This window comes from Phoxinus phoxinus, assembly GCF_949152265.1.
Source record: "Phoxinus phoxinus genome assembly, chromosome: 12".
Classification (NCBI taxonomy): Eukaryota; Metazoa; Chordata; class Actinopteri; order Cypriniformes; family Leuciscidae; genus Phoxinus; species Phoxinus phoxinus.
Window position 1 is genome coordinate 26,678,374 of NC_136887.1, and position 26,947 is coordinate 26,705,320.

General features: G+C 38.3%; 2 protein-coding genes across 3 annotated transcripts in view; one reads left to right on the top strand and one right to left on the bottom strand.

Annotated features, from left to right (window-relative positions):
* Positions 1-26,947, bottom strand: part of macrod1 (mono-ADP ribosylhydrolase 1) — a 61,063-nt gene that overhangs the window by 23,488 nt on the left and 10,628 nt on the right. The window lies entirely within an intron of this gene.
* flrt1b (fibronectin leucine rich transmembrane protein 1b) lies at positions 1,381-25,445 on the top strand. 2 transcript variants are annotated; one of them, XM_079630793.1, is made up of 4 exons: positions 1,427-1,585; positions 15,372-15,514; positions 15,667-15,799; positions 19,664-25,445. In XM_079630793.1, the coding sequence occupies exon 4, from the start codon at positions 19,798-19,800 to the stop codon at positions 21,943-21,945; it is 2,148 nt and encodes a 715-aa protein (XP_079486919.1). In that variant the 5' UTR covers positions 1,427-1,585; positions 15,372-15,514; positions 15,667-15,799; positions 19,664-19,797; the 3' UTR covers positions 21,946-25,445. The 2 variants fall into 2 exon arrangements, with proteins under 2 accessions (XP_079486918.1, XP_079486919.1); XM_079630792.1 differs by having other exon boundaries at positions 1,381-1,585; positions 15,372-15,799.

Below are 26,947 nucleotides of genomic sequence, written 5' to 3' on the forward strand. Positions count from 1 at the left end.
AAGAGACGGGATTTATCACGTGAACCAGTTATAGCCAATCATAACAAATCACATCCAATTACAGAACGATGGAAGCATTGCCTCCTCTCACGTGACCCCCACACCCACGCCCACACCCACACCCTCTTTAGGGGGTCTGTTAAAACTCAATGGGCTCAGGGGAGGCAAGAGAGATGACACATTTTGTAATATTTGCGTTGTTTAATTTTTGTATTATGGATTATTTTCTCATCCTATTTTTGGAGGAGGCACTGCATCCCTTGCCTCCTTGGAGAAAACACCCCTGAAATATACACATAGCCTATGGTATAGGAGTCATACAAACACAACACAATCAAGTGTGGTTGTACAGAAACTGTAATGGTCAAGTGTTTGGAACGGAAGTTTGTGTTTCTGAAATAGCCTACCACCAGGGAGAGAGGGTGAAACCAGTGAGAGAGAAAGAGAGAGAGAGAGACGTTGTGTGTATGTCTGAACAGATGTCCTTAATGTCTGACACTCCAGAACCCTGCAGACACCTTGGCTTGTGTCCTCAATCACATTCGTAAACACGCAAACACACATGCACTGTACATTATACACACCTCCTCTAAAGACAGCTTCATAAACATTTACTTCACTAATATATGTGCAGGTCTACAATAAAATGCAAGTCAAAGTCAATCCCAGGTCAGTGCGCTGATAGCTCAGGACATGCACACTGCCTCACAGTCACATGCAGTCCGAGAGGGAGGCCCTAACAGCAAACTGCATGCCATGCATTAAAATTTAATATGACATAAGCACAAAAAAACAAGGCTGATAATGCTGTACACAATCACATTATCCAAAAGGCGAAACAATTATCAATGAAAAGGTAAACATTCCATATATTCTTCATTGTGTAAATAAAATCCTTTGAGAAAACAGTATGGAAGCCTGCTTGGTACATGCTGGGAGTGGAAAAGGCTAATGTTTAACCTGGAAAATGTATCATGTGGCAGATGTGGTAAAAATTTAAGTGTGAACCTGGCTGATATTTTATGAATATGAATGTTCATATATATAATTATATATTTTTACACACAAGTAAAGTAGCCTATAGCTATATACTGTTGTCTAAATTATATAATAAAAAACATAAAAAAATAACTTTTACGCATGATATATTGACATTTTAGGGTAGCTAATTTAATACACACACACACACACACACACACACACACACACACACACACACACATTATGTACACTTCAAAGATAGATGTTTTTGTTCGTAAAGTGATCCATGTTAAAATCCGTTACTCCTAAAGAGATGAAGGGGTGGAGTGGCGGGCGCGAAAGAGAGAAAGCGCGAGGCGCATCGCTCTGAGTGACAGGAGAGAGAGGGAGAGAGAGAGAGAGAGAGAGAGAGAGAGAGAGAGAGAGAGATTCTGAGCGCGCGCCACGGTCACAGCGAGTCTCACTGACTGAAGATTGAGTCGGCTAAAACATAGAGAACGGGGAAATCCAAACCCACTAAAAAAACACACACGATATAGAAAAGAAGAAAGTAAACATTTCTCTGAATTAAATCGATGGAAAGATGCCGTTTACCCAGACTGAGGTATGTTGCTCTAAACACTTCTTCATATTAGCTACTTGTTACCAACGGTCAGTCTGGTATTTATTCTCTGGTCTGCTAAACTCTCCCTTCAACTGAAAGGAGGTTTAAATGTTTTTTTTTAAGCGCTGTTTTGAAAAAACTGATATATTCTGGCTGAATGCGTAGCTCTTTCATTTGTTTGCTCTTAAGCGCCTGTTTAATCAGTCTGAGGCGGCAGTCACATAAGATTTAAATGCAGGCGCTTAGAATTAAGATCCAGGATTGCGACTCTAACTCATTTATTTTAATGACCTGTTATTAAAGGCGTGTGACTGTGTAATAGTGCCTAAATGCGCGTGTTTGCTCATGATGGCTATTTAAATACTGGTAGCTCAGATATTTGGCGAAAATTTGCATTTGTTTTTGTACTTTCAAACCTGGTGCAGACAGGAGCGCATGTGTTTTTGCAATATAGCCTAACGTTACTCCGTATCATAATAACGATCATGAGAGAGTGTACAATGCAAACAGACGATATACAGTAAACATCTAATAATAGCCTTCATTTGATATTAAATGACACTTATCATGGCACAGGTTACAGACATGTCCTACACTGTAATGTGATTTAACGTAACGTTAAACTGAAGCACACAATTCGTATTTTTATAGTGGTTGTAAATGAGAACATGATGCTTGAGTTATGACTTACTTTTATATTTAACAATATTTTTTTCTATGGATATATCCTGTTGTTTAAATTAATGTTCACTGTTAAGTTATAATTATTACCTTTATTTAGTTTTTCAATAAGATACATATTTGTAAGGAAAGAAAGAAAGAAAGAAAGAAAGAAAGAAAGAATTGCAGTTTTGGGTTGCATCTTATTTATGAAAGCCAAAGGCACTCCTCTATAAATCTTCAGGGAAATCATCTTGCTTTCTGAAGGTGCAGTAAGTGAAGAGCGAGAGGGAGCGCATGTGTGTGTGTGTGTGTGTGTGTGTGTGTGAGAGAGAGAGTGTGTGTGTGTGTGTGTGTGTGTGTGTTAACATGGTGGCGACCCTTCTATATTTGATCATATTTCCTTATTTCTCATCTTTTTTTCTTGCCCTGTTGGTAACAGCCAGGAAAGAGTGGGGGTTTTGTAGAGACACCAGCCTGTGTTCATATCCATGCCAAAACAGTGGGGCCAGTATGTAACAAACACACTTTACACTGCATGAAAGTACAGGCCTTGCTGTACAGGCCACTTCATGCACATACCCCTTCAGACACAGGCCCAGCTACCCCAAACTCATTTTAGATTACCACCAACTACTCTTACATGTTTTACATAAGCAGCTTTAAGCTATACATTATTATTATTTGTATTGCTTAAAAAAAAAAATCTATACAAAAAAAAAAAAGAGAGAGATTTGTGCCCATCTTGTGGTCACAAAAACTCTATATGAACTACATCAAGAGTGAGGTATTTGGGATTAGCACAGTACTTCAGACCCAACTCAACTCGCACACAACAGATTACACAGATTTAGAGAACATCAACTCTAACACAGATTAAGATGGTGGTCAAATGCAGATAAGCAATGAGAAAGAGAGCAAAGGGCTGAGAGCAACACAGCTCAGAAAGAGAAAATTAAATCTTAAAATAAACAAAACAAACAAAAATGTGATAATAATTATTACTGATGATATGTCCAGGTGCACCAGACGGTGTATCTAAAACCAAAGACAAGCCCGCAAGACATTCGTTCATCTTCATAACACAAATGTAGATCTTTTTAATGAAATCTGCTTTCTGTCCCTCCATTGACCGCCTACGCAACTACCACTGTCAAGCCCCAGAAAGGTACTAAAGACAGCAACTCATAATGTAATAACATAATAACTGCACATAATGTAATAGGTATTACATTATTAATGTAATAAAAATGTTTATAAATGTAAGAATTTTGTTAAAATGTAATACAATTTTAATGCTCATAATGTAATAATGATTTTCCAATGTAATAACGATATTTCACATAATGTAATAGGTTATTGTATGAGAAATGCATTACATTACTTATAATACAACTTATAATGTAATCGTTCATTTCAGTCCTTATTTTTATCAGCGGTATTTAAGTGACGTGAAGTGACATGTGAAGGCCAAGTAGGGAGTCTTGAACACACACGCACACGCACACGCACACACACACACAAGTGGGCAGCCATTTTTGCTGTGGCGTCCGGGGAGCGATTGGGGGTTAGGTGCCTTGCACAAGGGCAGCCAAATCATTTCCTGCTGGTATTGAGAATCTTGTAAACTGAACCTGAATGTAATAAGAATATAATGATAATTATAATTGCATGAATATTTAAATCTGTAGGCTGGATTTAGATTTTTAAAAATGTACCTTAAGGGTTTAAAACCTTAATGTTTTAAAAGCTATTACAATTCTAACAATATGACAATGCAATACATTTCTTATCATGTAAAAAATATTACATTATGAGCTCAAGATTTTATTAGGTTTTGAGAAAATTATTACATTATGAAAATTTTACTACAATAACAATGTAACATTACATTATGTGCAGTTTTCACATTATGAGTTGCTACAACATCATTAAAATAAGCCATGTGACTCCAGTGCTTTAATCTAAATTTTTGAAGTGACACGAGTGCTTTGTTTGCACACAAAAAAAAAAAATGGTGAGAGACATTGTCATAAGGACTGTGTTGTGAGAGCATACGAACACGATGATGAGGGCAAAGGTAATCTTTAATAAATCCACAAGGCAGGTAAATCCAAACAGAGAGAACAGCTTTCAACACAGGTACATGACCGAGACTCGACAACAATGAACAGAAACAGAGGAACTTAAAGGGGGGGGTAAAATACTTAGTTTCAGTCAATCTCATGTTAATCTTGAGTACCTATAGAGTAATAGTGTGTCCTTCATATCTCCAAAAAGTCTTTAGTTTCATCATATTTATAAAATAAAAATACAGCTTTCCGGAAAATGCCGAGGTCCTTGATTCTGGGCGTGGGCGGAGCTATAGAGTCAAGCGGGAGCGCGTGATACCCCAACATGAATGGGGTGTTTTATCACTGGGACCGCGCCAGGTTTTAATTGCAACCGGTTTGCAAATCCAGCGACGGCCTGGGCCTTGTTAATAAAACATTCGTCACTGAAATGACCAGAACACAAAACCGCACTTGCCGAACTCCTTTGCTGTCCCGGAAATACAAACTGCATCCACTGTTCCAGTAACACTGGGTTCTTTGGGAAGCTGAACAAGGTAAACTTCCCTCCCTCACATCCCAAAACACACTTTTTTGGAGACATTCTTGACATCAACCATTCCTATTTAGCGCTGCTGATGATGATTTCCGGTAGTAGCGCGTCAATGAGCGCGGTCTTTCTCTCCTCTGGTCGACGTGTGCGTGAACGCGCTTTTCCGAGATTAATGCTCATATAAGGAGTTCCACTCTGGTCTACGTCATTAGATCTACGATAGAAAAAAACCAGCCGAAACGTGTTGCAAGATTTTCAGCACAGAAATTCTCTGTTATTCGTTCAAAATAACTTTTCAAACTTTGGCCATTATTAGCATGAGAATCCATCTCTTTAACACTGTAAACAACTCTGAATACATGAAACACCATTGTACCCCCCCTTTAAGTATACATGCAAACAGGGATAATAACGACACACACCTAAACTAAATGATGAAATCAAATCAATAACCATGACAACCAATTCAACTCAGGAAAATTGTGCAAACTGAAAAACAAAGTCCAAATGGTTTGAAAATGAATTTGTCCTCTGCTTTTAACCCATCCAAGTTAGTGCACACACATTAGAAGCAGTCAGTAGTGAACACACACACACACGCACTGCAAACTGGACACACACCCCCGGAGCAGCGGACAGACATTTGCTGCAAACGCCCAGGGAGTGATTGGGGTTAGGTGCCTTGCTCAGGGTAGTTGGTATTGAGAGAGTAAGAGGTCGCTGTTCATTCACTCCCCCACCTACATTTTCCTGGTGGTGTTAAGAATCAAACCACAACCTTCGGGTTACAAGTCTGACTCTCTAACCATTAGGTCATGACTGCTCCAAATTTTGACCCTAACCAACACTGCTCTCGCGTCAAAACAACACGCATGCGTCGTGGTGCTATCGTGAACGCGTGTTGGTGATTAGTATTTTGTAAATAAAGTGGTAAATTATGTTTTTTTTTGTGCAAACTAAGCACTCGCGTCACTTCATAAAAATTGAGGTTAAACCACTGGAGTGGTTTAACAAGTCCACACACATCATGGATTAGTTTAATGATGTGTTTACTACCTTTCTGGGGCTTGAAAGTGGTAGTTGCGTAGGCTGTCAATGGAGCAACAGAAATCTCTCAGATTTCACTCAAAATATCTTAATTTGTGTCACGAAGATGAACAAAAGTCTTGCGGGTTTGGAACGACATGAGGGTGATTAATTGATGACATCATTTTTATTTTTGGCTGAACCAACTCTTTAAGAAACCAAACGTAAGTTTACAATATAAAAAATCTATATATTTTATATAGTGATTTGTTTTCACTGATTTTATTTCGAGCTGTATCTGCATTGGCAAATCTCTAGACAGCAGCTTTAGTTTTATAATTCACAGTTGGGCCTGTGAGAGTGGCGTGTGTGTCAGTGGGGTCACTCTGCAGTGGGTTGCATTATAAAAACACAGCTCTACCGATTACAATAGAGGATAAAGCTGCTTCACACATGACTACTTTTCTATACATCTTTACATATATCAGAAAACAAATGCTAACAGATGGCTAATATGTGTAAGTCATCACTGTCAGCACCTACAGTAAAAAGACTGTTAGCAGTAGCAGAAACCTAGTGCACAAACAGACAAATAAACATACACACACAATGAGCCTTCTACACACTCACTATTATAAAAGCTAGTTCACTAAAAATTATTGACCAATGCCTTTGTTTCTAATTAATTGTTTTGTCAAAGCCACTGGTTTCTATCAAAGCATCTAATGTACTTTGCACACAAATTAGAATAGAGGAATTCGAGGCAGTGAGATAGTTGAGTGGTTTGAGGCTGTCAGACAGACTGAGCATTTCATGATCTAACTATCACCACTGTTGCCAGAGCAACTCATATTTTATTCGATATCGGGTAACAGAAAGGTTTTTGTTGTTGTTTGTAGTACAAAATGGCAAACAAATAACACCTTGCCATATTCTTCTTACTCTGGCACTGCATTCAAAAATGGAACATTCACTCAGCTTTTTGGTATGGCGTTCAAGTGTCCACTGTCCAATCAATATGAAAGTACTTCTAAAACTACAATAATACAGTTTTATCTCATGTTTTCTAGGCTGGCAGCTGTAATAAACTCACACTTGATTTCCCAGACTCCCTAGCATTACCAAACACAGTAATCTGGAGCTTTTACCTTAGTGCTCTTAACAACGCGGTTACAAAATGTACATTGACGTTTTTGAAAATTATTGCTGCTTGCGTAAATACATACATGGTGGTGATCGGACTCAGTTGAATAGGATCATTCATTTTCTGGTAAGAATGGTTCTGTTCAATAGCCCTGTAACTTAATCTTAATTGCATTCAATGGTGGGTAATAGGTCCATCATTATGATAAATTAATGATGAGTCATTTTAGTTCATGTTATATATATGGAAAAATGCTCAATGCTGTTCAAAAATGCTGTATGATTTGCTTGAATCTGACAAAAAAAAAAAAAGAATGAGCTGCACCGGTTTAAAGTCAGCAAAGTCAGTTTTGAGAAAAATCGAGATGAAGTTTTCTGAAGGTTCCAAAACAAAATCACCTAGCAAGCATACCTTAAAATCCCTGGTAATAACACCAAATTTGCCACACAGCTATATGATGCAATATATATTATAAATTTGACAGGTGATTTTTATAAAATGTAGTTTGATCACTATCTTCTCAGTTGTTTGAATCATTAAGGCAATGATCAAAGTTTGATAAAATATTGTTTTTCCAATAAAAGATGATACAGTTCTACATTATCTTTTACACTTAATTACCCCTGAGCAGATATTTATGTATGCGTATCCAAATATATATATTAGTGGTGGAACGGATCACAAAATTCACGGTTCATATCATTTACGGTTTTTGAGCCGGATCGGATAGTTTTTTGGATCAGCTAAAAAATAAATAATTTATATATTTACTTAAATATATTTATTACTTAAAGCTCACTTGAAGTTCTTCGATAGCAACTACATCAAAAACTACTAGCCTAACTGATAAAGTTCACACATTAAAATAAGTGAACAGTCAGTAATAAAATAAGAACAAATGCACAAATTACAAGCAGAGATGAATACTAAATAACAAAGTTACAAAGTCTAACAACTGAATAATTAAGCCTAAATTTAAAATAACACTGTTTACTGTAGAAATTAAATATATTTTCATCTTTTTTAAAGCTGCATTTTGTTGTTTTATTAATATTAATGACACGGACAACGGTAGGAATATTAGGTGTGTCCTGTCACTTTAAGACCGACTGCACGGAACGGAAAACCATCTAGTATTTTTCTAATTGTTAAAAACGAGAGAATACTTTTAGGGCATTTAGACATAATTTTGTGTTTTTGTGTCCGTTCAAGTGCAAGGAAACGCAAAAGAGGAATCAATTTAGTGTTCGAGCGCTGTCTGAATTGCAGTCCCGATTTTCGCCCCCTCTTCTGCATTTAAAATTGTTTGAATGTGAAAATTAGTTAGATGAAACACATCCAAATTATAAACTTTCACTCTATGATGGTTAAATTTAGCAGTTAATCCGCGAATCACGCATGCCGAACCGTGGGGCCCGGGGCCTCATTTATGACCGTTGCATACGCACAAACATGCCCTGAAAGAGGTGTACGACGCATAAGTTGTGATTTATAAATTTGCTTTTGAACACTTTTCCTGTGGCATGCTGTGTTTTAATGTTTTAACTACAGCGAGGATTGCTTTGCGCATGATGTCTGAGGAAATATTTTTGTGCAAATAATGATCAATAATGCACAATAAGGGCTATCTGTTTCCATTAAAAATATAAAGAAATTAAACTATTTGGCCAGTGGAAAAGATTGAGAAAAACTTTCTCTAAAATGAAAACTATTCTGATTTATTATTAAAAAAACAAGGCAAGGATAGGCTACTAAATTATTTTTAGCAATGTACTGTGACGGGACATCTGTATCTCATATTTTCCAAATGTCTTGTACCGTTAAACATGTTATCACGTGAATGAATATGCATATGCAAATTATATGCATATGAGGACATGCATAGTATAACTAGGCGTTGTAAGCTCCACATATGGTTATTTCGTGGGAGAAGACGCATGTGCGCACAATCTTCCACTGACTGGGATTTATAAAGCGAATTCTGCGCAGGTTCTGGCGTATGCGCGGCCTGAATATAAGTCTAAATATTTTTTTTGCGTACGCCATTTTTGGGTTTCGGGCGCATGCACACTTCTAGTAAGGATCCTACGCAGTTTTATAAAAGAGACCCCTGATCCGTACGGATCACGGGTCAACTGCAATCCGTTCCACCCCTAATATATATATATATATACACACTGCTGGAAATAAAAGTTGTCATAATACCAAAATATCACATACCAGTGAAATTCCACAATTAGCCTATACCAATTTAGACACTAGCAAATCTTCCACATCAATCCCTTTTAATTGAGGGCAACATGAACAAAACATGGCAAACACATAGCACTACATCAATTCATTGTTTTTTCATTCATTAAGCACTTTTATTTCCTATAGTCCTAGAAAGTGAGTGTTTACACAACATTAATGACCACAATCAAACCACTTCTGGAAAATCTGAGAAAGCTGAACAAGGTTATGACACCAATACTCTTCTTTAAAACCACTTACTCTAATCTTATAAAATACTCCAACCGAATCATAATTTGTAAGTTATTGATTCATTGTATATTACAGTAAGGAGATTGATGCACAGCTTCAGACAGCTCTGAGCTCTTAGTAATGTCCTTTTTAAGGGCGGAAATGCAGACAGACTTGTCTTGCTCTCTTGGAGGGGGAACAGCACCCACACAACAATGAGTGTTTTGTCTTATCCTCTGCCAGGCCAGGGTTGTCATAGACACAGGACCTACGTCAGAGTCATTTATTAATCAATGTGGCCGTTTTGGTCATTGACACAAAGTAATTTTTTATTTCGCCTGAATCAAACGCTCTTCTGTTAGACATAGATCTCTAGATGTGCCTCGCCTGCCGTGAACCAGTCAAGAAAAGACAGCGTTGTCTGAAAGAAAGTATGATAGAGGAGATTGTGTCTGGGGCAGGCAGAGTTTATAGGTAAAATGCGTCTCAAAGAGTTGCCTGTATAGCTCTAGAATCGATGAAATGGAGGCGATATGAATAAAGTGAATGTGGCTCTAGATAATTGGACAAGGTCTGAAAGGGGCCCGGAACAGTCTGAATAGATGGATTTTATTATTCCATGCAAAAACCAGCTGCAAGCTCTGAACTAGGCTTTGATAATGCAACTAGTTTTGAAATGCTGCTAATTTTTTTTAACATGTGGCAGGTTAATAGAGTGAGTACGGACACACAAAATAACTTGCATTTTATGTCAAAACTGACATAAAGCATGCATATAGGCGGAAAGCACATCCTTTTAAACCCTGCAGCCTTCATTGAAATTACATAGCTTATCAAACACATGCTTGTTAAATCATTACAGCTCATTTATAATTTACATGCAGAGAGACCCATTCAAGCAGAGCTACAACTTTTTATATTTGTGCTCGGTTACTTAAAGTGTGGGAAGAACGCAAAATGCATGTACGTGTTCGTGCACAGCATGGCGCCTTGCAGTTCGGCTCTAAATGAGCTATAAAAAAACAAACAAATGCACAGGCCTCCCATAGGAAGCCAAACACCACTCAGCTTAGTAGAGATTGCTTCTGAACATGGTTCGTTTCACTCTCTGCTCTGTGACTCGGGTTTGTCGAACATGTGGGCAACTTTGTTCACTGACCTAAATGCATGAATTCTCTTTATATAAAAAAGTGCCACTTTTTAACAGTGGGGGCTGTTTATTATGACATTTTGCTCTTTCTTGTTATGTGAAATGCTGATAAGAGAAATTTACCCACATTAAGTCAAATTCAGACAAACCTAATTATTTTTATTCCTGTGTGCACGCTCTGATTTTGAGTGTTTGTGTTTGATGTTCATAAGCACTGGCTGAGGGACAGCAAGAGGTATGATTGGTTGTTTATATGTAATTGTGTGTGTGTGTGTGTGTGTGTGCTTGAAAACAGAGAGAAAGTGAGCACTGAAGTATTCAGCACTTAAATTGTCTGCTTATTTCCAGTGACTGCATCATTTACAAAGTAACTGGGAGCATAAGAAAGAGAAGAAAAGGGCAAAAGAGAAATGTGGCTGAAATGGTAATCCAAGGGAGGAATATTATTTGAAAGAGACAAGGAGCTAGTAGAAATGCATCACCAGAAAGTGATTTACGTATATGTCAGTGTTCATGTATAATTCTAATAAAAGCCCATCTTATCCAGCTGGAAGGGTAGATGGTATATTGGCACACAAATATTGGGATCACAAATGGAAAGGGAAATGGGAAAACAAAATAAATGAATAAATGTAAACAAATTAGAAGACAAGTGAAGAAAGGAAAATGACTGGAAGTGGTGACAGTGATAAATGTCTGTCATATATTTACAACATTGATGAGATGCACACCTCAAGAAAAGTAAACATAATATAAGACAATATTAGAAATGTGATTGCAATAACAACATTTTGCCTTCAAAGAATAATAGGAGGATGAATTTGAAAGAGGAAAAATACACTAAAAGATTGGTGAAGTAAAAATGTGGTTTAGCATTTACCTGTTCATTAGGGACCATGAGAGAGAGGAAAAATATGAGATGTGGAATTTAGAGAGAGGACGAAGAAGCATAATTTATTTCAGTAGCAAAATGCTGCACAAAATGTAATGGTCTGTATTTATAGTAGTCAGGTATTTCTCAAATAAAAGAGAGAATTTGAGCCACAGACAGTCATGTTATCCATGGAAATGTCTAAATGCATTTAATCAACGAGGTTACGCATAACATTTAATTTTCTTTATTCAGGCAACAATGAAAAACACACTCAATACAAGAGTATATTTCTCATCAAACCAAACACCAACGCTCTGTTAAACCTCAGTGTCAAGAACATTAATTCTTGTCCATTAAAATGATTTTATAGGAGATGACTGCTTAGTACACAATTTTATAGACGGATGAGATGTGCAGCTAGCACTGTCAGAGTTATGAGGGGTAGGGTTTCATTCGCATGTTGCAGGTGCAGATGTACAACTCCAAACGCACCACCATCCTGCTGCTGCATTTGACTCCATCTTTCATGATTAACAAAAGGTAAATAAAGCTAATTCATTCTCCACGTTCTGTAGGCATTCAAGTCAATTCATCTATCTTCTTTGCAACTTATGAATTACAGTATCGTCATTCATGACATCAGACACAAAGAAAGGCAAAGAATATTGAATATTGTGGCATGTCACTCAATATACACCAAAATAAGATGATCAGAGATTTTTTTGTCACATAGAAAATCCCATAACATAATTATAAGGATGAATGCCCTAGTCAAATTTCCACTATTTGTCCTTGTCCTATAATGCAATCAGCCTTAAGAATAAACTATGCTTGTTTGCGTTTATAAATACCAGTAAGCTTTGATGTTTTTTTTGTTTTTTGTATTGCATATACATTCAAGAGTTCTGTTACTTCAATGCATTAGGCCTCTCTCTCTCTCTCTCTCTCTCTCTCTCTCTCTCTCTCTCTCTCTCTCTCACCCTGTGCCACTTTAGTGCATCTTTATCACATTCACAAGCCACTGGCTCTGTTCAGTGCACAAACACTGAATATAATAAGGACATAAATCAGTATAGGCATTTATGCATTAATGGTTCACAGATTACAGTAAATGCACTGGTGAACATCCAAGAGGATGGGAGCCAAAAGAGAGAAGAGAGGAAGCGCACAGGAATAATACAGGAAAATGGGGATAAGGGAAAAACAAGGTGCGTTCCCCTCTCTGCTCATCCACGCATCCCTGTCACACTTACCCCTCATCTCTGCTTCTCCCTCTCTTTGCTCCTGGTTGTTCATGCTAAAAGGCTGCAGTGTGTGGGTGTGTGTTGAGAGGCTGGTCACATCCCTGCGTCTCCTGCCATTTTCACTCCCGTTGCTGAATTACCCCTGATTACCTTTAGCTAATTATCATTAGATCTTAGAGAGTGAAATACACACGCACACACATATTACTATTCAGCTCTGCAGAGCCACTGGCAGTTAAAGATCTGAGACATCACTGGACTGCAAAAAAAAGAAAAAAAGAAAGAGAACGGTACCTAGGCACATCTCATCAAGGTGTTTGTACTCCACTGTCAAAACATCTCTGTGTAGCAATTATATATTTTTTTCCTTTCTTCACTGAATAGTAGGTAATTACAACGAGTAGACTGAGCAATGAATTAGTCCGCTTTCTGAAAAGAACTTTTAAAGCGTCATTAGCCGAAGACAGATCTGTCGTTTCATGAATGTGACAATTGTAGAATATTCTAGAGAGCACTTTCAATTCAAGAACGCCGAGTAGCATTGACGAAACCATTTTAAAACAAAACTGCGCTGTGGACGATCACTACAACACTGTAGCCTGGAGGCCTAGAGAACTAGTTTCAGAGGCATGTGCTGATATGGGAACTGAAAAATATCCTGACACACAAGTATGCCCTCCGGCCAATGCTCTGCTATTATGGTGTCTATCTTCGTATCCCCAATGTAAGCCACATACACACATACAGACATACAGACACTCACTGTTCAGTACAATACCACAATTCCTGAGGGCCCTACTGTGTACCAATCATGTCATATTAACTGAGTTTACTGCTCTTATGTGCAAGGGACCAGACAGTAACACAAAGCTCTCCAGTTGTTTACATTGTTATCCAGCCAATACAAGAACGTTGTTCATCAGTGCTTGTTGTGAATTAATAATGAACTGGATTTGCTGGGGAGTAATTATTTCATGATGTACTTGAGTAATATTTTATGACAAAGCTGTGTGAGGAACGAGATAGACCATTAAGATTTCATGCTCCTTCATGATCCTAAGACAAAGCCCAGTGAGTCTCAGTGTCTGTCTTTGTGTCAGTGCTGTGAATATGTGTTGTTGTGGATACTAGGCCTGACAGTCATTTCTGCCACCAAATTTGATTCCAATAGGTTCATCAATCTTCCTTCTTTCCTTTACTCCTCCATCTGCCCCTGTCTCTCTTTTCCATTCTCTCTCCCTCGCTCAGCAAATGAGAAATTGAAAGGCAGAGATGGGTAGGTTACGTGCACAGGATGGCAAAAATGTTTGACATGGGCTCATACACATATGCATGCACACAAACACATATACACAGACACACTCACCCTCAAACATGCAAGGGCATACAAATCAAAGCACAGATGTATCACCATTCTAATAACTTTAAGAATGGAGGACATCTGTACCATCAGCGATATTAACAGCCCCGGAGCATTGGAACTGCACCACCCTACTCCAGGTGAACATTATTACTGTCCATTTTCAGCATTTACTCAAGTACGTCTGGGGATGGAGGTCAGTGCGAGCATGACAGCAGCACTGATATAACCTCTTATCATCTCCCATCATAATCTCTTCCCTAATGTGACTGCCCCATTATACCGTACGAGAGACAGAGTGGCAGAGTGAGAAAGGTGAAGAGAGAAGGGCAGCGGGCTGTGTATTTGTCTGGTTTTATACCCGCTAGACATTTTAAGGCATCAGCCTGAATAGCTCTTATGTTTTTTTCACCATCTACGAGCATTGATTGGCGCAAATTCCCCAATACGTTTATTGATTTTAATTAGCCATCTTTGTCCTTATTACTCCTCCTCTGCTCAATTCCCTTTACATTAGCTGTGTGCCTTGGAAATGCTCCCCATCTCCTCTCACACGTGGTACTATGGGCCTCCGCTGATCCATCTTCAGGCTGCTGCGTCCACATGGTGCATTATATTTCTGCAATAATGTTTTTGATCACACCCAATCTTTGACTGGACCATGAAAAAGCAATTAGACTGGGAGTCAGTGGGACCCAAAGGAGACTTTAAACATCACAAACACAAATCAACCACGTCAGGCCTGGGAATTTAAACAGATTCAGCACACCACGATACAAAGAGAGTTAACATCGCTGGTTCAGAGACTTAGTCCCAAAGCAGCAGTTCTAGTAAACATAAACAACAAACTCTCACAGCGGAAATCAAACATATGAAAATACATTATGCATAATTTAGACTCACCTCAAAAAATTTTTTGTCTCAGAAATCCCTTAACCTAATACAGAATATTACGTCGAAAAAGACACCCATCATTTGTTGCCCTTCCTCAGTCTTGTCAACAGTGTGACCCAGTTTGCAACAATACGTGTGTGCTTTGATTTTTGCATTTTTGGTCCTGGCTATGGCTTAGAGCAGCCTGTAAAAAAGATTTTCCACTTAATTCTGCACACTGAACTTGACTTCACCATTTTCAGAGTTGATATTCTTTGAAATAGTTCTTTTTAGGTCAAGCCAAGTTTAAAGAGAAAATGACCCACTGTGAATATTAAAGTCTTTCCTGTCCTGGCACTCTAATTCACTGAAAATGTTTTCTTCACAGGTAACACGGTGTCAAAAATGAGGGGTTGCAACATCCCAGTCATCCATCTATTCTCATTCAAAAAAACAATATCAACATGATGTCAACTTTGATGGACACACTGCAACTTGAATACACATCATCGGCTCGGATATACTCTCGCTGTACGGAAGTGATGAAAATTTTGGCTGCTTCTATTGATTGACACTGGAAAAAAATCCCAGGGTTTTTCTGGTTGATGTTATGCTTATTTCAGTGCCTACAATTTATAGGAATCCAACAAATAAAGGGCTGCAATTTTCATTGGTCACTGAAGTTAAAGGACATAGAGGATCAAGAAGAAAGCACGATTAATTTCCTATCTTGAATCAAGAGGACGAGTGACACCGTTCAAACACTGATTGCTCAGACCTACCAGCCAAAGGACAATGTGGGATACCCGCTAGATGGTAAGAACAGTTGTTTTTGTAAAAACTAGCCAACTTAAAAATTATTGGATTTTAGGAATTCTTGAATGCCTACATCCTGTCCTAATACAATATGAAATGTGTAAAGAGCTGTTTAACTGGATAAAAAAAAAATTGTGCATCAGAAATATATCTTTCTATATTGTCAACAGAATTGAAGAAGAACTAAAAAGAAAAGGAAATAAAGACTCAAGAGAAGGATCAAAAAGCAGATTTAGGCAGAATGAAAATGCAGGATTGACACAGGAGGATCAGCAGGATATACAGAAAAGAAAAAAAAAACAGTACGATTAAAGAAGTGTATAAGAAGAGATTATAAGAGATTAGAGATGCACAGTGGGCGGTTACAGAGATGGCTGGGATCATGAAAACCTTCTTCAGAGCAGAGAAACGTTTGAGTGAAGGATAGATAAACAGACAAGAGATGCAGAACAGAGGGAAGGTAAAGTTAACCTGCCTAATATACAAATGTTTCAAACTGTGCAGCAGGTTAGAGACAGCTTCTCGCGGTCACTATGCCATCTAAAGGCAAACTTACAAGTTGTTTTACACATCAACTTCTCAGGGCTTAAAATTTAAAAGAAAAATAAATAAATAGGTTAATCAGTATTTTAACGTTTTTGTTCATGCGTTCCTTCAATGTTCCGAAAAACAGTTTGATTAGAACAATCAAAAAAGCCTATACTTTTATCATAATAAGTACACCGTTTTCTTTACTCAAAAAACACAAAGCGAGTCTCTCTGGTATTTGCCCTCTAGTCATAGCCAATACAGCTTAATCATTTATAGCCTACATTATAACATTTATACATTTTGGCCAAATGTAAACGACATGAAAAACTGTCAGTTAAACGGTGTAAAGTACAATTAAAGTCTGCATGGTTAAAACACGTACATACAAAATTTTGTTTTTGAGAGTAAAAAAGTTGTATTTTATTGATTACATTCAGAAATAATGTAAAATACAGGCAAATAAAGCAAAATGTTGAGGCTATTCCCCTCACAAATCCTTTAAATTTAACGGTATTCAGAACAGAACAGGAATGAACTAAAACAAATTTATTTAAAACAAAACTGAACGAAACCCGAATTGGGGTCATGCCTACCTCTCTCATTCGGCACAAATCCAAAAGTTTCCATATTTGCAATGTATTTGGATGCTAAACTATAATTTATTCTGTAAACTATAAGCTTTGTACTTCACTCACTTTCCAATATCAACGTTAAACATTATCCTGCATGTGCAAAAATGTGCTTGGCATAACAACAGCACAGTGGAGCGGTGCTCACGCTGAACGGCACAGATTGTACTACGGACTATTTAAATTAAGCAGCGTAACTTTTTATATGTTTGGTTGACTGTTTTATTTTGAAGGTGAACAGGCTGTGATTTCAAGTTAGCAATACTAGAATATGTGCGTGAGGCGCCTGTGCAATCACTTGAATTTTTTCATTTTAACAGCTTAAAATACTCCATTTATGGTCATACATCATTTGAAACTAAAGAATCTAATTTATTTATGGCCCCTCACAATAAAAAACAAAACAAACATTGTGCTTTTGTAAAATAAAGAAAACAAACTAAAATATTGGAAAATATTGAATCCACATTCAATTGTTTATGCTGCTATTTGCGCATGCAAAACTAAACCCCTGGAAAACAGGTCACAGACCATTCTAACTTAACATAATCTTGTTGGTTAATGGTTAATGATCAGTTAGCTGGCATCAATTATTGGTCAGGGGAAAAAAAAACCCTGAAATGAACATCCCTAGGTTCTACACTATTTGTTAATATAGTGAACCAGCGGCAAATTTGCAAATTCCGGTTTCTGACATCATACTTGCACCATTCTATTAACCGCTTAATCTCAATATCAAATAAGCGTTTCTGTTCAGAACTATATTTTTTCTCTGTGTCCTCAAGCTTTCACCCATCTTTGTGAGAATACACTGTCAGGGCTGAGAGACAGCTGATTTTTTTATTTCTAAAAATTCCCACATTTATACACACTAGGAGAGCCATTAAATATGACATTTAAATTGCTCCCATTTTCATGCAGCCCGCCAACAATATCTGATTATTAAAAAAATACCATATTTTTTTTGCTAATTGTTTCCTTAGAATGTTATGAAAGTTGTCTGTAATCATAACAAACATGATGAAAGTGTTTCCAATAAAATTGAATAATTTCCAATACAAACAAGCTTCCAATACTAGCTAAGCTCTATTGATCAGTTTAGCATGGGTACTAGAACAGTTTAATGGTTTGTTTTGCATGTAGTTGCTGCCTAAGGTAACAACGTTTGTAACCAAGAGACAGCCAACCATTTCCCATCTGGTCTGGCCTGCAACACAAACAACCTTGAGTCCAATCCCATAGGATGGTAGGCAGCAAAAAGAATGAGGCCCCAGCAGAGAGTGATGCATACCAAACCTTCACACACAAATACTAAAAAAACAACAAGTGCATTTTGGATTAATGACATGCGAGTATGTTAATGTCTCAAAATTGTGTACAAATGCACATTTTAGTAAACAAAGAATATTTCCTAAATTCCTTTACAAAGAGAAAATGTGTAACAAGTTGGAAATTCTCAATGCTTTCAAGACTAATCACAAATCATCTCTTGCAATTTTGATAAAACATCATCCTTGCTGTCCAGACAGATAACATTATTTTGGTGGGACATAATCAAAACTCACCACAACAATGTAGAACACATTGCCAAAAAATTGGATGTACAAGATCAATGAATGTAAATATATTTAGTGTAAATGCAGCACTGGCCCGAAATGAACATGCTTTTACTGCGCAGGGGCCATTCTTATTGATGAACCCTGATGCAAAAACGTATTGGTGATTTAAAAAATATATCTGGCTGTTTTTTTGTCACAATAATGCTGAATGTAAACTTTTTAACTTTTATACATTTTAGACCTAAGGGGACAGTCTATATGTTGGATTATTATTAAAAAATAATTTCCAGCTAAATTGCACATATTCTTTGCCTTCCTTCCTGTATTTAACATTGATAAGAGTCACAGACGAGGCTTGCAGAGAATACATACACAGGAAATTCACAATCCCTGGCCATCTAGTCAATGACTGGTTAAACAGAGTGAAATCTCTGTTGGGTATTCCATGTAGTCTCTCTGAATAATTCATGCTATTTTGAAAACAATAACAACCAAGAAACAGCATCCATTATGCATCTCAATTTGTTGTAAACGTCTGTGGTTTTCATCTAAATCTCAATTGCAAATCAGACCGAAAATGAGAGCTCTATCTGACCCCTCCGTGAACTTTCAAAAAATTGAGCTAAAATTAAACTAGTGATTTATTCAAACACTGTTCCCTGTAACATTTGAATTGAAATATATGACTTAAGGTCAATCCAGGAATAAACCTGTAATTGTTTTTCCAGGAATTCAAATGTCAATCACATTTTAATACAAGTTCAAAACGACCACCTCGCACCTACAATTTTCAGTGTATAATGTGGAAATATAACAGTTACATTCAACTCTTTCCACACTACTCATTTATTTTGCTCAACCTCAATCCATTTACCTTTTTCTTGCAGTCCTTTTTTATTCTAATGTTTCTGTCTAATGCTTCCTATCTGTCAGTCGCTCTGCTAAGGTTATCTAGAAAGCCTTTCAGCTTGACTGATTTTCTTTGCACTTGCTTACTAACCTCTTACCATCTTGCAATGTTTTTCACATTTAAGCAGAAGTCCTGTAAAAGTCAAGACTTTTAAAGTGGACTTATAATTGCATTGAACTCTAAACCAAATGTAACCACTGTTTTTTTTTAAAAAACTTTTCAATATTTCCCACAGGGCTTGTGATTGGAAGCAAAGAAGGACAAGAAAGACCAGCGCTTACCCAACTACAGTGACTGACCAAGAATATTGACTTGAGACATTGGGTTAAACTAAGTCTGCAGAGAGAGTGGGTTACATTGCCTGGAATTATGGCCACAGAGAGCCTTGTTGAACTCCGCGATTGGTTGTTCCTACTTCTTCTTTGCCTGACATTATTGGTTGAAGTTCTCGAGTTTGCAGCAGCAACTGCTGCCGCCGCAGAGGCAGCTCTCGGGGAGGCGGAGCTTCAGGGAGACGTGCCATGCCCCTCAGCTTGCAGGTGTGATGATGGCTTCATTTACTGCAATGACCGTGGCTTGAGCATCATTCCTCCATTACCATTAACGGCAGCTGTGCTCTATCTGCAAAACAACCGCATAGACAATGCTGGGCTACCAACATCTTTAGAGCGACGGCTGACTGTGAGAGTAGTTTACCTTTATGATAATGAACTTGATGATTTTCCAACACATCTGCCTCCGTCACTACGGGAACTTCACCTACAGGACAATAATATCCGAACTTTACCCCGTTCCGCTCTTGCACGGCTCCCCTTGCTGGAGAAACTTCACATGGATGATAATTCAGTTTCAACCGTAAGTATAGAAGACAAAGCATTCGCCAACAATCCGAGGCTGCGTCTTCTTTTTTTGTCACGCAACCACCTCTCAAGTATACCATCAGGACTGCCTGCATCACTTGAGGAACTCAGACTAGACGACAATCGGATTTCAACTATTCCAACGCATGCATTTCGAGGTCTCTCCTCTCTAAGACGTCTCTTCCTCGATGGAAATCTGCTGGCAAATCAACGAATCGCAGATGACACATTCTCACGGCTGTCTAATCTCACAGAGCTTTCTCTGGTTCGTAACTCGCTCCAGGCCCCACCATTAAACCTTCCAAGTATGCATCTCCTTCGGCTCTATCTACAGGACAATGCAATAGCCCACATGCCACGGGGCTCCCTGGACGGCATGCGAAGACTACAGAAACTGGACCTATCAGGTAACAACTTAACGACTCTTCCGAGGGGTTTATTCAAGGATGTAGACAGCCTTTCACAATTACTCGTCCGAGGAAATCCCTGGTACTGTGGTTGTAACCTCCGCTGGCTTCATGACTGGTTGCATGAGCGAGGTTCATCAGTGACTGTGAGAGGTTTAACTTGCCATGGACCAGAAAGACTAAGAGGCATGGTACTAAGGGACCTTACCAGTCAATTAGAAGACTGTGAGATCAATGTAGATACTGCAGGAGGAATGGTTGGAAATGATGGAGCAAAAAAAGAGAAGGGTTATTTTCCAACACAGCCCCCAGTTACAACAACCCCTCCACTTCCACAAGGTTCCCTCTTTACCTTAAGATCCAGACGACCAGGACACAAGTATTCTGATATGGGCCAAGACAGTCTTGGAGGCGGAAATGGGGTTACTGGTAAATCGTTACTAATCAGTGTAAAACCTCTCACACCAGAGACAGTCCACATTACTTGGCAGGCTGCACAGCCAGTTCCCTCCTTCAGACTTTCCTGGTTGCGACTAGGCAACAGTCCTGCAATGGGGTCAATCACAGAAACACTTGTGCCAGGGGATCGCCGTGAGTATTTACTTACGCAACTACAACCCCAGTCAAGTTATATTATCTGCTTGGTGCCTCTCTCTGGAAACGATGGTAAAAGAACCTCTTTCACGGCAACTGGTGGGTTAAACATAAACACAAACTCAGAGCATGAGCCTCCTGCTTGTGCCAAAACAGAGACTGATCCCCTAGAGCAGCCTATTTCAGACCAGGACAGCGATCGGGGAACTGACCAACTGTCAGCACTACCACTTGCTGGAATTATTGGAGGTGCAACAGCATTGGTGTCTTTGTTCTTAATTTTTGGCATCTTCTGCTGGTATGGACACCGTGCAGGGTACCTTGCACCAGGTGATCACTCTATATACGGTAGAGATGTAGTTGGATCAAGAAGTGCCAGCAAACATTACGATGACTATGTTGAGTCTGGAACCATAAAAGACACGTCAATCTTAGAAATTAGGGCTCACGGCTTTCAAATGACACCAATGTCTGCCCAACAGCCTTTGCAGCCCAAGGCAAAAGTTGAAGATATGACATACATCCATACTATCTTTCCCTCTAATAATGCAACTCTATATAGGAGCACCCTGAACCACACAGGAAATCCAGGCTATGGAACAAATCGAGGATACAGAGAAGGGGGAATACCAGACATAGATTATTCATACACGTGATAGCCTTTTTTATAACCCACTGCCTATTCTGTTCCCTTCTTTAGGTAAAGCAGTTGGGCGAGGGTTTCTTTTCCCTAGGTTCTAAAGTAGGGGTGTGCCGATTCTAAGGGGACCATTTTTCCCCCATTCATGACACATAAAATGTTATTACTTCAAATAGATTTGAAATCAAAATATTTATATTTAAAATGGCAGTTTTCATAAACCATTGGATAATTGGTGTAACATCATGACGTTTAAAACAAAAATCAGGATTCTGCTAATTGAATTACATCTTTTAAGACATTACTAGAAAGATAGAAAATTATTCACTGTTAAAAAATAAGGAGTTAAAGAGTTAGTTCACCCAAAAATGAAAATTCTGTCATTAATTACTCACCCCCATGTCGTTCCAAACCCGTAAGACCTTTGTTCATCTTCGAAACACAAATTAAGATATTTTTGATGAAATCCGATGGCTCAGGATGGGCTCCATTGACTGCTATTTAATTAACACTTTGAAGGCCCAGAAAGGCAGGAAAGACATCGTTAAAATTGTTCATGTGACTACAGTGGTTCAACCTTGATTTTATGAAGCGACGAGAATATTTTGTGTGTGCCAAAAAAACTAAATAACGACTTTATTCAACAATTTCTTCTCTTCCGTATCAGTCTCCGTGGTGCTCTTGACGCATGCGTGTGTGGAGATGACGCAGGAGCTAGCGTTCTGACATTGGACCCGGAAACGCAGGGCTGTGTTTACAAGCAGAGGAAGACGCACACCCAGATCATCAGAGCCAAGCGATGCCTACTGAACAGGAGAGTGTGTGCTGCATCGATTGTGATATTGTCATGCCACATCTTGAAAGTTTGGATAATTCAGACGATGAGACGACATGTATCTCGCTGTATAACAGAGGATCCCGGGTGTCCACGCGCATGCGTCGTGGTGCTCTTGTGAACGCGCGTCTACTGAAGAGAAGAGATTGTTGAATAAAGTCGTTATTTCGTGTTTTTTTTGCGCACAAAAAGTATTCTCGTCGCTTCATAAAATTAAGGTTGAACAATAGTCACATTAACTATTTTAACTAATTTTTTCCTACCTTTCTGGGCCTTCAAAGTGTTAATTAAATAGCTGTCAATGGAGTCCCCCCTGAGCCATCAGATTTCCTCAAAAATATCAAAATTTGTGTTCTGAAGATGAACGAAGGTCTTACGGGTTTGGAACGACATGAGGGTGAGTAATTAATGACATTTTTGGGTGAACTATCCCTTTAAAAAGCTATATGGACAGTGTCCCTGCAGACACTAATGCGAAACATTAACATGGTTACATAAAAATGTTCAGAGTGGAACACCTCGTGATGTGTGGATGAAGCAGGTTTTCATTCGGCACACCCCTATTCCAAAGTACCCTTTGTGCCTCCTTTAGTCTGTTTTCAAAACATTGTTCTTAATGGGCAAAAAGACCTCTGAAACATGCTTAAAATACCTATAATAGTCAGAAAGTGCCAGGGATACCACTCTTGGTGTTGATGTTATCCAATATTCAGATGATAATTGAAGCTGTTTTTGCATCTTAGTACCAATGATTATCAGTGTCCTAAAACTAGCTCATTTTAAGGGTTAGCATGATGATGATAATAATGATGATGTTGAGATCTGGGAACAGGTTCGTTTAGATATAGTTTTGCTACCTGGACTTACTGTGTATATATGCACTGGGGGAAACTGATGCCTTTCCGTTCTGGGGATACTGATGACAAAAAAACAACAAAAAAAAACATTTTTGGGGGGTGTAATTCAAATTCTGATTCTCCGTTCTCTCTCCCTCCTTTTATGGGCTTTTCCTTTATTCTCTCTATTTCTTTTGCACGCAGCACGAGGACTTTGTTCCCAACCCAGGGAGCTGACAGTGGTGATAATAGTTTTGACAATGAAAGACCTCAAATTGCTTCTGGGTTTCCTTTCTTTTAATGAGAGTGAGAAAAGTGGGGTAGAAGGAGAAAAAAGGAAAGAGAAGGAAAGAGAGGAAGGCACAGAAAAAAGGTTTCATGTTCACAAAAGAAAATTAGTCAAAAAAAAAAATAAGACACTGAAAAAGTGGATATCTTATGTCTGAGAAAGAGAAAAATAACATTTTCTATTCACCACATGGAGGTTTCAAGAACAGTCAAATTTACAAACCTCAGTAGTTTCACCTGCTCAACAAAAGACAACCACGTTTAAATTATGATGGAAGATATGACTTTCAAATCTGAGGTAATTTAATCTAAATAGAAAGAGGCACGACAATCATGAAAGGGGGCAACCCTAATTGATGAATGAACCCAAACTGACAGGCTGACATAGATAACACAGTCAATTTAGCATGAAAAAAAAAGTAAACTAAAGGCCAGGGCTTGTTGATACAGAACATACTAGAGAATATCGTGGAGACTAAATCTATTAAAGTAGATGACAAATGATCGGACAACATTTACACATGTCAGCTCATTACAATCTTTGTGTGTGTAACGCTGAGATGCAGGAAAAACAGAAATCAGGGATTAATAAAATATGTAACACTGTGAACCTCTGCATCTCGTGTGTGGGCTAAGAAGGAAGAGAGAGAACAAAGGTCTTTAACTGATTAAAGACAATCCACTTTTTTTCCACAGTTTGACTTTGTGTGACTTAAACGCTGCATTAGCCGGGAGAGTAGAAAGGTAGGAACACTAAAAGGATATCCGTACCGGATCTGCAATTTTCCAGCCTTTTCTGATGCATTTTAAATGTGAACTATTCAAACAAGTAGTACATGTAAATCACTTCTTTCTCTCGTTATAGATATGGAATACCATCATGATGAATAGTTAATAAAGCTTGTTATCTTTTTCATTTATATATGTATCATTAAAAGTTGTGATGAAACACTTTGTTGATGTGTACGTAGTTAATAGAAATAAATGATCTATGATCTATCATAATACATGATCTATCCAAGCAAAAAATGTTTGCCCTGTCCTTTAAAATAATAACGAATGCACCCATCTATTCTCTATTCATGTGTGAGGCATAACCCCCTTTGTCAGTTCCCTAAGGGCCTTATGAATTTGAACAGTTTAGAGAAAATCTCCATGGTGGCATTGATAGGCATATATGGCACAAGCTCATCCGCTGGAAGAGTGAATAAAGAAAAGAGTAGCCAATTGGATAGTGTCTGTTTAAGCGCAAACATGCCTCCAATCTGGATAGTGTGGTAATGCCTGTGTAAGCAATGCAGAGATCAATATAATGAGAGAGGGGTGAGCGCAGTATACAGTCTCCAAGAAAGAATGGGCTTTAAACACAAGCTCTTCAATAGCTTAATGTGTAGCCTACGGAAAAGAACTGCCATGTCCTCAGTGTGGTTTCTCAGACAGCGTAAAGTTCAATTAGTTATTTGCACTTGTTCCCCAACCCATTTTTCAAATGAATGTAATTCTAGATAATTAGAAAACAGCACCTTCTTCCATAGCGATTTACAATTCACAGCAACATCAAATTATTGAGTGTTATTAAGCATATGACTGCCAACGACAGTTGTAGACACTGACATATGGAAAGAGGCACAGATGTGGCATCCATAACGAACCTTAAAGTAGCTTTTGCCGCTCAAATCACCAGTTAAAAGGCCAACTTGACAATACCCAACAATTAACTTGAGAGTTTGACAAGTACCAATTACTGGTAAATCAAACACCCAAGAAGCTACACCTATAGGGGCTTCACAGTGCTTCTCACATTGCACCTAGCGCAACCAAACTGAGAATTACAATTACTGCAAGCAATTGCACCAATCCAAACAGCAGCAGAAACTCTCAGAAGTCGTCCCTGATGAACCACATGCCTCTTTTCCCTGCATTTACCACATTGGGTCAATTAAGCTAATTAGCCTAGAGAGGAGACCAACAAATTCACATTCCTTCATTGGAGCTAAAGTGGCGATTGATTGTGAGAGAATGGTATAAGGTGGGAGGCTTTTAACGAGGCCTGAAATAATTGCTATGGGGCTGCCATTCTGCAAACGTGCTCAGATCTTTTTTTTTTAAATCCTAAATCATTCATTCATAAATCATTCATTTAAAATCCTAAATCATATCATTAAAGGTTCAGTAACTGAAAGATGATTCCAAAGCCTCAGGCATCAAACAGAATTCTATCACGGCACTACGTTTGGGAATTTCCGGACGCTCCAAAATATCTAAACAGTTATATTCTCATTCAATTCATATTCATTGTTCACATAAATGCTTAAATCTTTTTTTCTTCTTCCAAATTGCCACAGTTTTCAACAAAACAAACTAAATTGGCTAAAACGCTGCATAAAAGAAAAGCTATTGCACTAAAATGAAATTTTCTAAGCGACGCAGACAGAATGAATTTATTAGGGTTGTGTGTGTGTGACAACCATTTCCCTCCAACAAGCTTGGTTTCCAATTAGCAACAATGTGGCATATGCTGAGAGATGTGAGATTTCTCAGTGTGAACTCATTTTAAATTCGCCTACGCTGGTGAGAGGGGTCTGAACCACCAGCTAAGGATGCTGAGCTTCATTTGCAACAGATAACAGATTTAATGGCTTATGCTCTTTGACAAATAAGCTGCATTTTCAGACCTATTTAGAGATGTCTACACATTTTACATACGCCTGTGTGGCGCTATCCACACTCCCTGCCAAAGCTGTGTGAATATCACAAGCTTTCTGTGAAAGGAAGACATATCAGTGTGAATTATGCATCCCGTCTTACCCGGCAGTGAAGTCTAAAACTGCGCAGGCAGAAATGCAGCATTACTCCCTTCATTCTTATCCTCTGTCATGCCTCTCTACTATCTGTGGGGCTATTTTTCTGGCTTAGGGTAAAGATAGAGTTCTGTACAACGCATCTTGGGGCTTTCTAGATTATTCTGCTGTCAGTCAAAAGTAGAATTTTTTTTTTTAAACGAGTAGCCTTCAGCTCATTCACAACGCTTTCCAGTTTCTTTTGCTGCTTTTTATAAT

What these genes read in the sequence shown, in the direction of transcription:
- flrt1b (XM_079630792.1), top strand. Translation starts at nt 19,798, where the DNA reads ATGGCCACAGAGAGCCTTGTTGAACTCCGCGATTGGTTGTTCCTACTT.